At 34.2% G+C, this 14,144-nt stretch overlaps 1 protein-coding gene across 4 annotated transcripts; it reads right to left on the minus strand.

Annotated features, from left to right (window-relative positions):
* Positions 1-935: 935 nt before the first annotated feature.
* Positions 936-11,991, minus strand: LOC131043027 (hypersensitive-induced reaction 1 protein). Of its 4 annotated transcripts, none has more exons than XM_057976391.2 (6): positions 11,823-11,991; positions 5,452-5,681; positions 5,044-5,164; positions 2,562-2,653; positions 2,204-2,300; positions 936-1,874 (listed from the first exon to the last, which is right to left on the minus strand). In XM_057976391.2, the coding sequence occupies exons 2-6, from the start codon at positions 5,641-5,643 to the stop codon at positions 1,513-1,515; spliced, it is 864 nt and encodes a 287-aa protein (XP_057832374.1). In that variant the 5' UTR covers positions 5,644-5,681; positions 11,823-11,991; the 3' UTR covers positions 936-1,512. The 4 variants fall into 4 exon arrangements, with proteins under 4 accessions (XP_057832374.1, XP_057832371.1, XP_057832370.1 ...); XM_057976388.2 differs by having other exon boundaries at positions 5,452-5,653; positions 11,823-11,988; XM_057976387.2 differs by lacking the exon at positions 11,823-11,991 and adding an exon at positions 11,628-11,756 and having other exon boundaries at positions 5,452-5,653.
* Between the last annotated feature and the right edge of the window lie 2,153 nt (positions 11,992-14,144).

A 14,144-nucleotide genomic window follows, 5' to 3' on the forward strand; every position in this document is an offset into this window, starting at 1 on the left:
TTGATGCTCTATAACCTAAAGATAAATGCCCAAAGGTTGCGCATCGGGGATTAGGGATGAATATTTCCTCATTCCATAAGAAGGCTTTAAGTATTAGATCAAAAGCCCAATGTCGGATGCCTAGGAACCTTAGAGAATTTGGCAAAGAAGAAGAGGCTATTGATAATTGGGTTTGAGGTTAAGCCTTTCACTTTTCACAGACATAACAAAGACCAAAAGGTGAAAGCTCAATCCACGAAGCCTAAAATACTTACAAATTCTACAATCAAATTAGTATTGCCACATCTATGACCCCCTTGGATAGAACATCCATTGTCTTTCAAACATAACTATTTATGATTCTTGTATGGCAAGCATATAATTAGATTTGTGTCTTGCAAGCATATCCATTATTGGGTTCATCATTAGATTTTTGTTTCTCTTAAGGGGGATGTGGGAATAAATAGATAATCACTTAATTAATTAATCAATCATTAATACGATTCCTTTTACTTTCTTACACTTAAGCTACACTTGGGAGTGTTTTATATATATATAGGTCATGATTTCTTATAACATAAGATGACAACACTTATCATGATCTAACATAATCATCACCTAGGATTTCATCTAATGTTTGTTTTTGGTTTTATAAATATTTATTTATACACTATAAACATAAAGTTAAATCAATTGTATTTAGTTAGATCATTCAATAGAAAGTCATCGTGCTTTTTTGGATCAAACCTCATTTCAATGTTGCATAACACAATAATAATTCATGGAAGCTATGAGATTCACCATCAACTCCAACATTAACATGCCTACATCAACACAAAAAAAAAAAACTAATAATATATTGAATAAATTAGAGATCATGTTGAATAAAATAGAGATCAGATAATTTAGGAGATAATTGTTTGCTAGAATGCCCTTATATCCAATAAATCCAAAAGTAGAATAAATCCTTATGATAAGGCGACATTATAAATTATTCTTAGAGAATGTCACTTCATATGACATCGCCATCATGAGGTGCCAAAAATATACAATACTTATAAAAAATCCGGTACAACCATATTCACCACATATAGGGTGTGATATCCACCTAATATATATATCCCTCAATACATAAAGGAGTGCTAAAGAGATGTATACCACATGTCAATGTCTACATCACCCCCACAATGCCATATGCCAACATTTACATCACCCCACAGTATCAAATGTCTAGGTACATAACAGAACCTTACATCCAATGCACATGACAAAAAAACACCACTACCACCTACAAAGCAGAAACACTTTACAAACACTGACATATGTGCCTTAATCCACATAGCAACACTTCATGAATATATGTTCCATGTCTATCAGCACATCAGAGATAACATAAAAACAAATATCAAATGTTTATTAACATAGAAAATATGAAAACCATGTAGTAAAACTAGCTTACAGTCTTCTTTATGTATCTCTAGCTGAAATAACATAATATCTCAGGAGTACCACTGTTCAATAGTATCACAACGCTCAGTGACCCTGTGCCTGTGCCTGTAGCAGTCCATCCCTGATCTGTTCAGCAACATCGCGAACTGCACCAGGTCCGTGTGGTATGAACACTGCTGAAGACTTTGAAGATGCTCCGATCTCTTTCATTGTGTCAAAATACTGTGTCACTAACACCATATCCATCACATCTTTTGCAGTTGTCCCAGGGACATTAACAGAGAAAGCAAGAACACTATCCCTTAGACCATCCACAATTGCTTGTCGTTGTCGGGCGATACCCTGTCCTGATAGGAACTTTGATTCTGCTTCAGCTTCTGCTCGCTTGATTTGCAATATTTTCTCTGCCTCAGCTTTGTCTCTTGTTGCTACTCTCATTCTTACAGCTGATGATCAAAATTCAATTGAACAATAACTTAAAGTTAAAATACAATAGTTAATAATCCAAACACAAAATCAGAACAATGATCTGGAAAAAAGGTCATCTTTTAGAACATGTAATTTATAAAACCAAAACAAGAATACCAATGAGGTAACAAAAATTTTATTCAATGAATATTACTACGTGGCACCAAGCTCTTCAAAAATTAATGAAAGAGGGATAGCTCGGACAAAAACAAATCTTCAGAAAGCAGTTAATTATGCTCAGGTAACCCTAAGTTACTTTGATGATGTACCAATGTATACGAAAGACCACTTGAAGAAGGATTCCTACCTGCATTTATTTCATTCATTGCTCTCTTCACAGTTTCGTCAGGTTCTATATCCACAATAAGCGTTTGCACAATCTCATATCCATAGGTTGTCATAGCCTGTAATCAATTATAGATACAAGCTAAACATTCAGACTTTTTAACAAAAGAAATTAAAAACCATACAATCAATAAAATGATCACAAAAAATACTAATAATAAAGAGGTGCATCACCAAATGAATATTAAAATATTCTACAGCAGGTTTAGAAATTAGAATAAGGAGGTGCTTGGTCCAATGAATATTAAAGTATTCTGCAGTGGATTTACTTTATGAAATTGTAAAAGAGATATTAGCAATCTAATGTAATTAATCACAACCTTTTCAAGTTCTTCTTCAACAGCTTTAGCCACCTCATTCTTTTGCTCAAAAACATCATCGAGGTTCATCTTTGGGACACTTGATCTAATGACTGCACATGCAAAGTAAAAACAGTTCAAACAGCAATACATAATAGCAAGACATAAGATGCATAAAAGAATTTACAACGAAGAGACATAATGCACCAAAGTAGGGCCCAGATGACATGGAGATAAAGCCAAAGTCATATAGGTCAACCAAATTTTAAAAGCTTAATTCTCTTTCATTTGATATTTATGATTCATGTCTCCAGATCTCTAATCTTTTGCAATCGAAGAAAGCAAACAGATGCAACAATAACTATATTCAATTAAAACAGTTTATCCTTTATTAATCATAATATCACACTCTATTCTGTCTGGTTAGAAAATCAGAAAAAGAAACAGCAAATGAATGTAATCCAAAGGATAACAATTCTATTTCAATGGTATACACATGGAATTGCAAACAATCTCAAATTAGTAGAATGGATGGCCATAATTATGTTATTATCATATCCTGGTATGATCTCCAGGGATAAACACATTTTGTAAACTCTACAAGCAAGATAAACATACAACCATGCCCATGGAAAAAAGTTACATAAAATGTGAAATCAAAAAGAAAGCTATTTAGACGGACATCTTTTTTGAAGCAAGTACATGATATGAGAGTTTGAGAAGACAAACATCCAAATAGAGTTTCTATTTTGGATGGCGACTAGGAAAGGGAGTGGCAGTAGAGGCAGGAAGGAGGTTTTGAGCCTAGCACAAAGTGAAAGCAGGAGCGAACTGGGAGCAGGATGAAGGAGATGATGATGATGGCAGGGACGAACCAAATGGCAAGGACGAGTGGTCTAATGACGACAGTGATGAATCCCTTTGGTAGTTGTCGGTGGAGGCACAGCAGTCTGTGCAACAGGTGCAGGCATCTGCTGGGAAGTCAGCTTTCTTTGGGTCTATTCCCGGCAACTTAGGGAGAACTCTAAAGCACGCTTCTCTCATCTCAATCCCTTCAGTGTCAAGTGAGACGGCTATTTTGATCCCTATTGTCGCTCCTGTTGGGACTTCTAGGGTGTTGGTTATCCTTGCTCCAATGGCTAAGGCAGCTTAGGTTGCAAATGATTGGTGTTTGCAGGACACAATTTCCTGCATAATAGCTATGGGTGGTGTCACTGAGGGCCAAAGCCCTGGTGGCTGGCCTGTTGTTTGATGTTGCTTTTACTACATGTGGGCCTGATGCTTAGGCTGAAAAGGAAGTTTCACCTAACACTCTGGCTGAGGAGCTTCTTTTTAATGACCTTCCAAAGGTCTTGCCATGTCATTTTGCTACTCCTCCCCGAGTTTTGGAGGAGGGTTTGAATCACCAAATCTGACAAATCATGATTATGAACTCTCCAAGAAAATTCTATTGCTTGGCTTAGGAGCATGTTGGTTGGGAGATTTTGTGGATATCATCCCAACATTAATATTGTTAAAAAGTGGGTACTTAGAAATGGAAGATAATCTTGATTCCATTTAAAAAACCCAGATGATCATGCAAGGATCCTTTTGGAAGGTCATTGGTTCCTTTGGCAGAATGGTCTATGTCTGAAAAATTGGACTTTGGGCTTTGATGCGATGAAAGATAACATCAACAAGTTTCTGGTCTCGGTGAATGTGTCAAGGATGAAGAGATATTTATAGGCATTGGCAGTACTTTTGGTCAGTACATTGCGAGGGATGCAGTTATAAAATTCAAGAAATATTTATTGTTTGTGAGATTTTGTCCTTATGGATGACTGCAAGGTGCTCCCTTCACAGATCACCTTATCATCTAGGCTGGATAATTGGGTACAGCAGATTGAATTCGACTCATGGATCAGTACAACCCAATGTTACCAAACATGGACTCAACACTGGTTCTGTAGGCTGATTTTTAACTCAGACTCGAGCACAAACTCCGACCACCCTGGCACAAACTTGACAATTTTAGAAAGACATGATATGTGTGTTTTAAAAATAATAATGTCTCATTTAGTTAGCGCCCAGACTCATAAAACTAGCCAGCAGGCCTTATTTGAGCCTGATTTGACTTAGACTAGGAGGATTTGCCAAGAATTTTGTAACACTAATAGCCCTATGTCAAATTGTCATAAATTAAATTATCATGCACTTCATATATGCATGCATTCTTTACTTAAATGCATGTTTCTGTATTTCTATTGCTTATGTATTCTTTTTTGTTTTCTGTCATTGTCTCAAGAGCTTCTATATATACTTAAAGTTTTTTCCCCCATGAATCCTTTTTGACAAAGAAGTATGGTTATTTATGTTTTCTCCTCTAACAGAATGTGCGCTTTTAATCCCTATTTTTCCAAAAGAATGTATGTGAATGAATGTTTCTTTATCGTTTGAATGATTATGTTGTCCAATTTGATATGCTGCCTCTATAATGTAATATTTTTGGAAGTGTAATTCTTACCATCAAATACATAAGCTTGGATTTGTTCCCTTGTATTGCTTAGTTTATAGAATGCATCACTTGCTTTCTCTAGGAGGGCACGGTATTGAACAGAAGCAATCACTGTCACGAATACATTATCCTGAAATAACAAAAAAATCTTAGATGATGATCTTGTTACATTGAACAAAACATATATAAACCTACTTAAAGATACACTTTGATAGTGCCTTCCATACTCATTGAATGCACTATGACTTCCAAATTTTGAAACAAAATAGTTGTGATCGCATCCTGAGTCATTTTAATGTAGGATACTTTCAAATTCTAAAAAAGAGATTCAAAAAATATGAGTTGGATGCTTGTTTTACTTTTAAGCTACATTGCATCCCAACTCTAAGTAACAATAAAATTAAAAAAACCGCATACCTTGGTCTTTGTTTCACAACGAACATCTAGTTTTTGTACCCGCAAAGAAAGATAGCCTCCAATTTGACTCCCCAAAAACCATGGAAGGCAATGGCACCCTGGTTCAAGAACTTCTTCATAACGTCCAAATTTCTCTTTCAAGGCAACCTTTGATTGCTCCACTTGTATGCAACAGCATAAATATTGCCCCATTTCACTATTGCTACATCCATTCCAAAAGTATGATTGATCTTACGAAAAATCTCAAAATTAAAACCATAGAGAAATTGCAAACAAAATCTTAGAAAAATGGCAACTGGGTATATAAATTAGCATTACGGTCTTATAGCTTGGCTCATCAGTAAACTAATTATAGCTAAAAATATCCTTCCATGTGGTTATTTTCTTACCATGAGGTGGCATGCCATGAGAAGAAACCATTTTTAAAAAAAAAAACTGCATTTATTTCCAAAATGCAATAAGGGAGTAAGCAAGCTCTGAGAACTAGTGAGGAAGATGAAAAATTCATCCTCTATTGTTGTTCTTAAATGCTCCACTATTTGCTGAGATTGACTCTAACAAGCATAGTCCATAAATCTTGTTTATTCTTTTGGCTATTTGTTACTATCTCCAATATGCCATGTTTGTCTATTTGGTGTGATTTTCTGATTCTCTGTTTAGTGGGGGTCATGCTATTTAATTTATCAACCCAATTTGAATTCAATTTTTTTTGTTTATGTGGTTTCCTCAGCTTTATTGGTGGATCATAGGTGTCCTTGATAGTTGTACATGATAATTTGAATGTTTTTCGTTTTTGGTGATGTTTAGTGGTTATTGCTTACCACTCATCATCCTTTGCCCAACCCTTTTTGTCTGTTGGAAGATAGGTTGGTCATGGTTAATACCCAAGGTGTCATGCTTAGCCACTGATAAATTTAATGGTGAAATCAATAAATGATAGACAGAAAACTGGTAATGTTGGCAGGAAAACTGGAGTGGAAGAAAATAATAAAACACTGCATCGAAAGCAACAGGAAATCTTACAAGGCGACTCTCAAGGCCAACGAACCAGTGGTGGTGCCAAAAATTACTGCCTTTGACATTAACAGTGAAGATGGCACAGGAAGGAACTACAACCTCAACACTAAATAATTTGGGGAAGGAGAAAACAGTAATGTATCTTCTCTTCCCAGATATGGTTGAAGCTGTTAGGAAAGATGATAGAGAGCCTTATAATATTTTGCTGTTTTCTTTGTTTGTTTGGATAGTGGTTTTCTCCCTTCCAAAAAAAATTCACCAATGTGTAAGAAAAAAATGGGCATCCATGTTTCCTTTTGTAGAATGATACACAAAGGTTTATTCATTATCTTCTTGAAAAATCATGATGTGCACTCGAGGGTTTTAAGGGAAGAGTTTGGCCATATGGGAATAATCTGCTTTTAGGGCTACCTCTTGGACCCCTGATTCCATCCCATGAAATGTTTTAGGCTTTTGCTAATTTTGCCCCCAGGTGGTTAGAATTGAAAAATATCCCCTCTCAGATGTAGGCTTTTATCCCCCAGGCCCTCAAGCCTCTGGGTAATGCGTTGCAAGTGGAAGGTCTACTCTTTCCTAATGTGTGCATTCAAGACATTTTGTGTTTTCAATTGGATAATTATCAAAGTCAGTGTGAAATGAAATTTTTGGGAGGTCTTAATGCTTGTTTTCTAATTAAGAAGGATGGCTATCATGGCTATCAAAGAAATGACAGCCCATAAATCCTAAAGAATATTAATAGGCCCATAGTTAAGGGAATCCCATCTTTTAATGAGAAATGTATTACCATAGAAAACAAAAATGAGGAAATGTATTATTATGAATCTATAATCTATTAATCCGCAATGTCTGCAAAGCTACAAATCTTAGGGAGCTAAGATTAGCAATGTTTCTCTTGAGTTTCTCGGACAAGAGGATTGGGGGGCTGAGGGGGCAGATTTTATGGATGACAAAAGTTTTCCAAATTTTTGGGGACAGCGAAGGGGTGGCGATATATATATATATATAACTGTTTTATTACTAATTTATGATACTTATCATGAATGTGTAAATTATTATGATGTGTATAAAAATACTAACCATAGAACCTATTATAATATAAATAAATTTAATATTTATATTGCATCACAATAATTTCATCTTGCCTTCCAATGAAATCTCATAAAATCATCAAGAATAATGAAGTTGCAAGCAATTTCAGTTCTTAGTGTTTGATGCTCACCTAAAGACTAATTAACAACTATTAATCCATTCTTTCTACATTACATTTTTTTTTATAAATTATCACAGGTATTTCATATAACTATATCAATGTTTTTTCCTTGACAAGGTCTTTCCATAGCTTGGATAAACAATTGCCGAATTCAAAATAGGATAGAATCGTGTACAACAAATGACATTTGTCATAGGCCTATTTATTTAACAAATCTGTACTCGTGCTTTCATTTCAACCTATCTACTTAAATATATAGCAATACCTTAAAAGGAAGGAAAGCAGAAAATTTTGATACAACCATGTTTCCTTACAACATTTCCAAGCATCTACAGAGAATCAGCAATACCTTAGAAAGGAGAAGCAGAAATTTTTGATATAACTTTGTTTCATTACAACATTTCCAAGCGTCTAGAAAGAATCAAAACAGATGTTGGAACCATAAGATAAACCTATAGGCTAAGAGTTTCCATGCAAGGATATAAATCAAATACCGTTTAAATTTAATAATCTTCACCTGCTGTCTATGGCTTAGCTTCAATACTTCGATTTGATATCAAGTTTCCGTTTTACAAATGATGTCAATTGCCCCACCTATAGCATAAGCTGGTCCAGATTCTTCTGTGTTCTCCACCTGTTCCCTTTCTCAGACAAACTGTCATCTAAGATTTTTTAATGACTAAGAATAAAATGTCTGTGGGGGACATCGGGATATCCCCAGGATGACTTCGCACTCCCTAAATGCGGAACGTTTCTAGGGCACACCTCCTTGTACACGGGCATCCTTGGGAAATCCCTTTTTTTTTTAATTTCCAGTACGGCAGGGGGGATGGATGTTCTGTCCCCATCACCACATCCTTAAGGCGTCCCCATTTCAGGAAATGCCTAAAAAACAAGGGGCTGTGTTCCAATGGTACACTGAAGATTAGAGCTAAGATGAATTGGCTTAAAGGAGGAATAAGGGAACAATTTTTTTTTTCGGTATTCTCATATCCAAACCAATGGGACCCTCAATAAGAAATAAAAGACATGAAAGAAGCCTGTAGTAGCTTCAATAAAAGTATCTTCTCTTCAAAACATGACAATAATTATAGTTATGAAGTGAATTTCTCTGTGCTATCCTAGGAAGCTTAGTAAGAAAGTTGCTATGGAGATTGTGAGAGAGGATTTTCTAGGGGGGAATTGGAAAGAATCATCTTTTGAAATGGGAAATCTCTAGGTGGTAATGGTCTTCTAATTGGGAATTGGCTATGCAGGCATCAAAAGGGCCTTGATAAAATAGTTTATTTGCATTTAATAATGGAATGTTCCCTATTAGGAGGCTGCTTGTTTCCCAATGAATTAACACACGTTACTATACATTATTATGCTTTAATTGATATTTCTTAAATTATTACACGAATTAGTATTCATAACACATTCAACATTCATTTTATTAAGTCCTATCTTTGCTTCTCTCCTAATCCTAATGAGGGATGGGGATTTACTGTCATAGGGCGCTGACACTAACTACAAAGAGGCTGCCTCAAGGCCCAGGACTACGTCCCTACCCATCTTGGGCTTACCATCACTTGTGATGGGTTTACTCGTCTTTCCCTACACACACCAACCTATCCCCTCATAGGACTTAGTAGATGACTTAAAACTAGGTCAATAATATAATAATCTTTCATGTATTATAAATGCATATGAAATTAAGTATGACTGTCATACATATTGCAGTCTATATTAATATTACTATTAAATTCTGCATAAGAACATTATCAGACTTCATATGTTAAGCATACATGTTAAGCACATCCCCATGCATACCACCAATAAGAAGGATGTTACTGCCTGTAACTTAATAACAGTTCTGATCTGATCGATTGTGATGTCCTTGGATGTTTTTGATCCCTTTCCTTCATATTTCCCAATGTGAGGGAGAGGTCACACCTCTTCATCATGTATGCCCTTTGGCAAGAGACACAACCTTTCACCATTAACACCCTTTTGAAAGAGTGCAACTCTTCATTATTTTTCCTTTATATCTCTCAATGTGAGGGAGAGGTCACACCTCTTCATCATGTATGCCCTTTGGCAAGAGACACAACCTTTCACCATTAACACCCTTTTGAAAGAGTGCAACTCTTCATTATTTCTGCCCTTTGATAGGGACACAACCTTTCACAATCAGATCTGCACTTCTTATTTAAATCAGATCTGTACTTCTGATTCCCCAAACTATCCCCCCTCAAATGATATATCTCATATTTAAAGGAGTCACAACTTTTCATTTTATGTCTTTTGACCATTCATTAACTTAATTAAATTTTGGTTATATTTAATTATATTCTTTTATATTTTAATTTAATTTTTAATATTTTAATTTTATTTCAAAGTGGGGACATTACAAATAATTAAATTAAAAATTAAAATATAACTGTACTTTGACTTTTAATTTAATTATTAAATGTCAATAAGCTGTCTAGTCAAGGCTCTTTTGATGCTGCATAGACAGCTCCTTCTAATTGAGTTCTACAAACAAAACATTGACTATATAACAACTAATTTAATTGAGACAATCTGATATACAATGAATTCATTGAGCAAAGATCCTTAGGGGAAGGGATTAATGGAAATAGCATCAATGATCAAACTTCTTCCTAAAAAAGGGAATAAATCGTTTATAATAAATAAGAGACCAATTGTTCTTCTCGACGTGTCATATAAATATCGGCTGAGCTACTGGCTCTTAGACTCGTTACTATCCTTTTGAAAATCATTTCTCAGACTCAGACTAGATTTTATAAAAGGCAGATATATACTTGAAAATTTGAGTACCAGTTGGGAAGGGCTTGGATGGGCTAGAAAAACTAGTAAAGATATTTGTATGATTGTAATGGCTAGAGAGAAAACATTTAAAGCAAATAAAACAGAGAAACTAACAGCATGAGCCTATCCTTTTCCGATAAAATATCAGAAATATCAAAAGCAAATTAAGTAAATCCAAGACAAAAACCCTTTTAAAAATAGAAAGCCAGAGCTTGCTCTGTCTTAGTTCATCCAAAAGGGGAAGCAATTTAAGTAAACCCTTCATAAAATCAGACCTGTGTTATAAGCACACCAGAAAACTCAATAATATGAACTCATGCTCTAATTAAACACAACATAAAATTGAAAAACGACTTCAAAACAATGCTGAGGAAGATCGAAAAGCTGTGCGTGAATTGTAGCTAAGCTATAACATATTTTCAAATCAAATCTGCGAGGATAGTAGAGAGACTGTACCTAAATTGTAACTAAGTGAAGAGACTGAATCACAACATACACAAAGCTCCTTCGACTATAGTATTATACACTATAAGTTCTCAGAGACAAGTATTTAAAGAGGTTTTACAACTAACGCGGAAGAGGGAAATAACATCGAAAAGCCTTTCAACTAAATCTAACAACTAGCAGTTCATTTTTTCCAAATACAATGATTGCGATATTAATTTAAGAGAAACAAGGACACGGCAGTGAATTTAAACCTACATGCAGCTGCGGATTGTTACAGTAAAGGTTAAATTCTAATGATCAACGAAATTTGCCCTAAATATGTTTTGCTAAATATGCCATGCAAGGAAGGAGTCCATGCATAGGAACCGCAAGATGCCCTAAGATTAATCATATGATTATTCTCAATCAAATGTGCAAAACTACAAGTGTACACCATGAATTTATCCTTGATAGTAATGAAACCTAATTTTTGCCAAAAATAGATAAAGAATAGAGTATCTAACAGCATCCATAAGCTTATTAGATTAAGAACGTTCTGAATTTGATCTTTTTGGATTAACTAAAGCTCAATACACTAAATTAATCCCTAAACTTTGACCAGAATGGATAATTCTACACTATCAAACAGAAAAGCAGAAAAGTCACAAAAACGCCAAAGCTCATCCAATTTCGTGGAAATTTTACAGACATGCAACCAGATTTTCTCGCCAATTTCATTAAGTGGAAAGCAAACAACGCGCTCGAATCGGTCAAGAACTCAACAAATTCGACACCATTTCGACGAAATTGATACTTCCGTCCAAATGTTAAGTTAAATTCGTCAAAATTTACTCAAATCGAACACTACACTCAAAATAAATGAGAATTTTGGGAGAAGAATCACCCGAGTTCTGAGCCAGCAACTTTTCCGAGTTTCTTCGGCGACGAAGCTTGGAAAAATGCGCCTTCAAGAATCTACCAGTCTACTGTAAACGCGCTGTCGTTCTCATCAAGAAGGCGTTATATTACGTCATAATACTAAATGATTTACTATGCCCGAGTGTACACATTTTTATTTTCTTTTCCAATATTGTACACTTTTTTTTTTTTTTCCCAATATTACAACTATACACACGTTTTCCGTAACGTAGGGAATATAAATACAAATAAGTACCTACCTCGAGGAATTTTAATGGAAAAATGAGCATCCACGAATTTACCCAATTATAATAATTGGTATAATGTGATTAGCTTGAAGTCTATTTTTGTACGTTCACCAAGTCAAAGGCTTATCGCTTGCTTAAGGTCGTGGCTTCCATGGAAAGGGGCCATAGAAACCACTAAAATTTAAAATTTTAAGCATTTGAGTTCTAATAGAACATCATAATGTGATGAAGGAGTTATTAAAAAATCAAAATTTTGACTGTTTTATATGGGAGCATTTGTCTTAGATCAAACTTCTTTCGTTAAAAGTCAAGGATTAATGGGTATATATTTCACCAAATTCGCCCTTTTTCAGTGGGCTCCTTAAGAACCATTCAACTTCACCAGCACATCAAAGGTCCATTGACAAAATTAGGTATTTTGAGTTCTAATAAAGCATGAAAGTTTGATCAATGAGTTTGATCTAACAATTGTGCAGTTGAATCTTGATAAAATATAATGACTTGATATATTGTAAAAATAAATTTTATTTATGAACGGGTACTATTTCATATGTGAGCATGAGTCTTACGCTGAAACATCTTTGGCAAAGAGTCAAGCACTGATGGGTATTTATTCCACCAAATTTGTCCATCCCCTGAGGGCTCATTAAGAACCATTCAATTTTACTAGTAGACTAAAGGTCCATTGACAAAATATGGCATTTTGAGTTCTAATAGAACATGAAAGTTTGATCAATGAGTTTGATTTAACAATTGTATAATTGAACCTTATAAAATATTGTGATTTGATATATTGTAAAAATAGGTTTTATCTATGAACGGATTTTATAATAATTGATCTTAACAAGAAGTAAAGTTAATTAGACAATCATATCATTATATTTTTCTTCTTCTAAAGTTTTGGTAATATCTTTTAATATTAGTTTTCTAAAAGTAGCAATATGAACTATTTCTCTTATATCTTATTGACCTATGTTGAATGAAAAGACATTTTAAAGTCTTTTCTTCAATATATTTTTCATTTAATTTTAGTTTGTTATTTTATGAGGCCAATCATATGACCTTATATTTTTCTCAATAATAAAATTTGTATAGTCGTTATGATTTTTCATCATATCATATATGTTCGAAATGACATTGAAAAATATTACCTTTGTTATCATAGTCATTTTGTCTTGTGAGGTCTCAAGATAAATTAATATGAAATTATTTTTACCACCAAAAGAGTCATCTTGTATGAAAATTATTTTAAGTTATTATGATGGTTATGATTTATTAGTTGCCAACAAATGAGCCAATGACATTGTAGAATAAAATTGTTTGATCAAATTTCCCAATGTATATTTCTTTTCAAACTATATTAAAATACCAAAAATAATTACGACGAGAGGCGTATTATACTCATAGACAGACGATGAGAGGCGTATTACACTCACATCTATAAAAACTATTAATTGTGTTAGGCCGAGAGGCGTAACAATATAGTGGCACCCACCCTTTTTTCCTGTGTAATTTTAATAACTAATTTTTTTTTAAAAAAAATTAAAGACTAAAATCTAAATTAAAAAGAAACTTTCTAATATTATTATTTATTATGACTACACAATGTATAATTTAAAAATAAGTTAAAGAATAAAAATTTAAATTAAAAAGCAACTTTTTTTTCTTTTGGATCGGTAAAAGGCCGAAGCCGAAATTTTATTATAAAATGAATAATAAACAATACACCTTCATTCTATGTGGGCACCGGTAGGAAAGAATGGAGGGAAGAAAACCTCCGATCTAGGCCAGATCCTTTATTGGATCAGAAAAATCAAATTGATATTTTACCTAACTAGTGTTTATTCTCTAGGAAACATACATTCCTGGTTACATATATTTTTGGGATATAATGGAAATTTCTTAAGATCAGCCTTTATTCATTGAGGATCAGACCTCTTTTGATTTCCTTGCTAAGGTATACCATGCCATATGTATCATAGAGTCCTGGATTATGCCAACACCTGAGCCTCGTTGCTCCTTCTAGCCCATTTAGAAGCAATCGAGTTCCTTAATTCTGT

This window comes from Cryptomeria japonica, chromosome 6 (genome assembly GCF_030272615.1).
Source record: "Cryptomeria japonica chromosome 6, Sugi_1.0, whole genome shotgun sequence".
In the NCBI taxonomy this organism is placed as follows: Eukaryota; Viridiplantae; Streptophyta; class Pinopsida; order Cupressales; family Cupressaceae; genus Cryptomeria; species Cryptomeria japonica.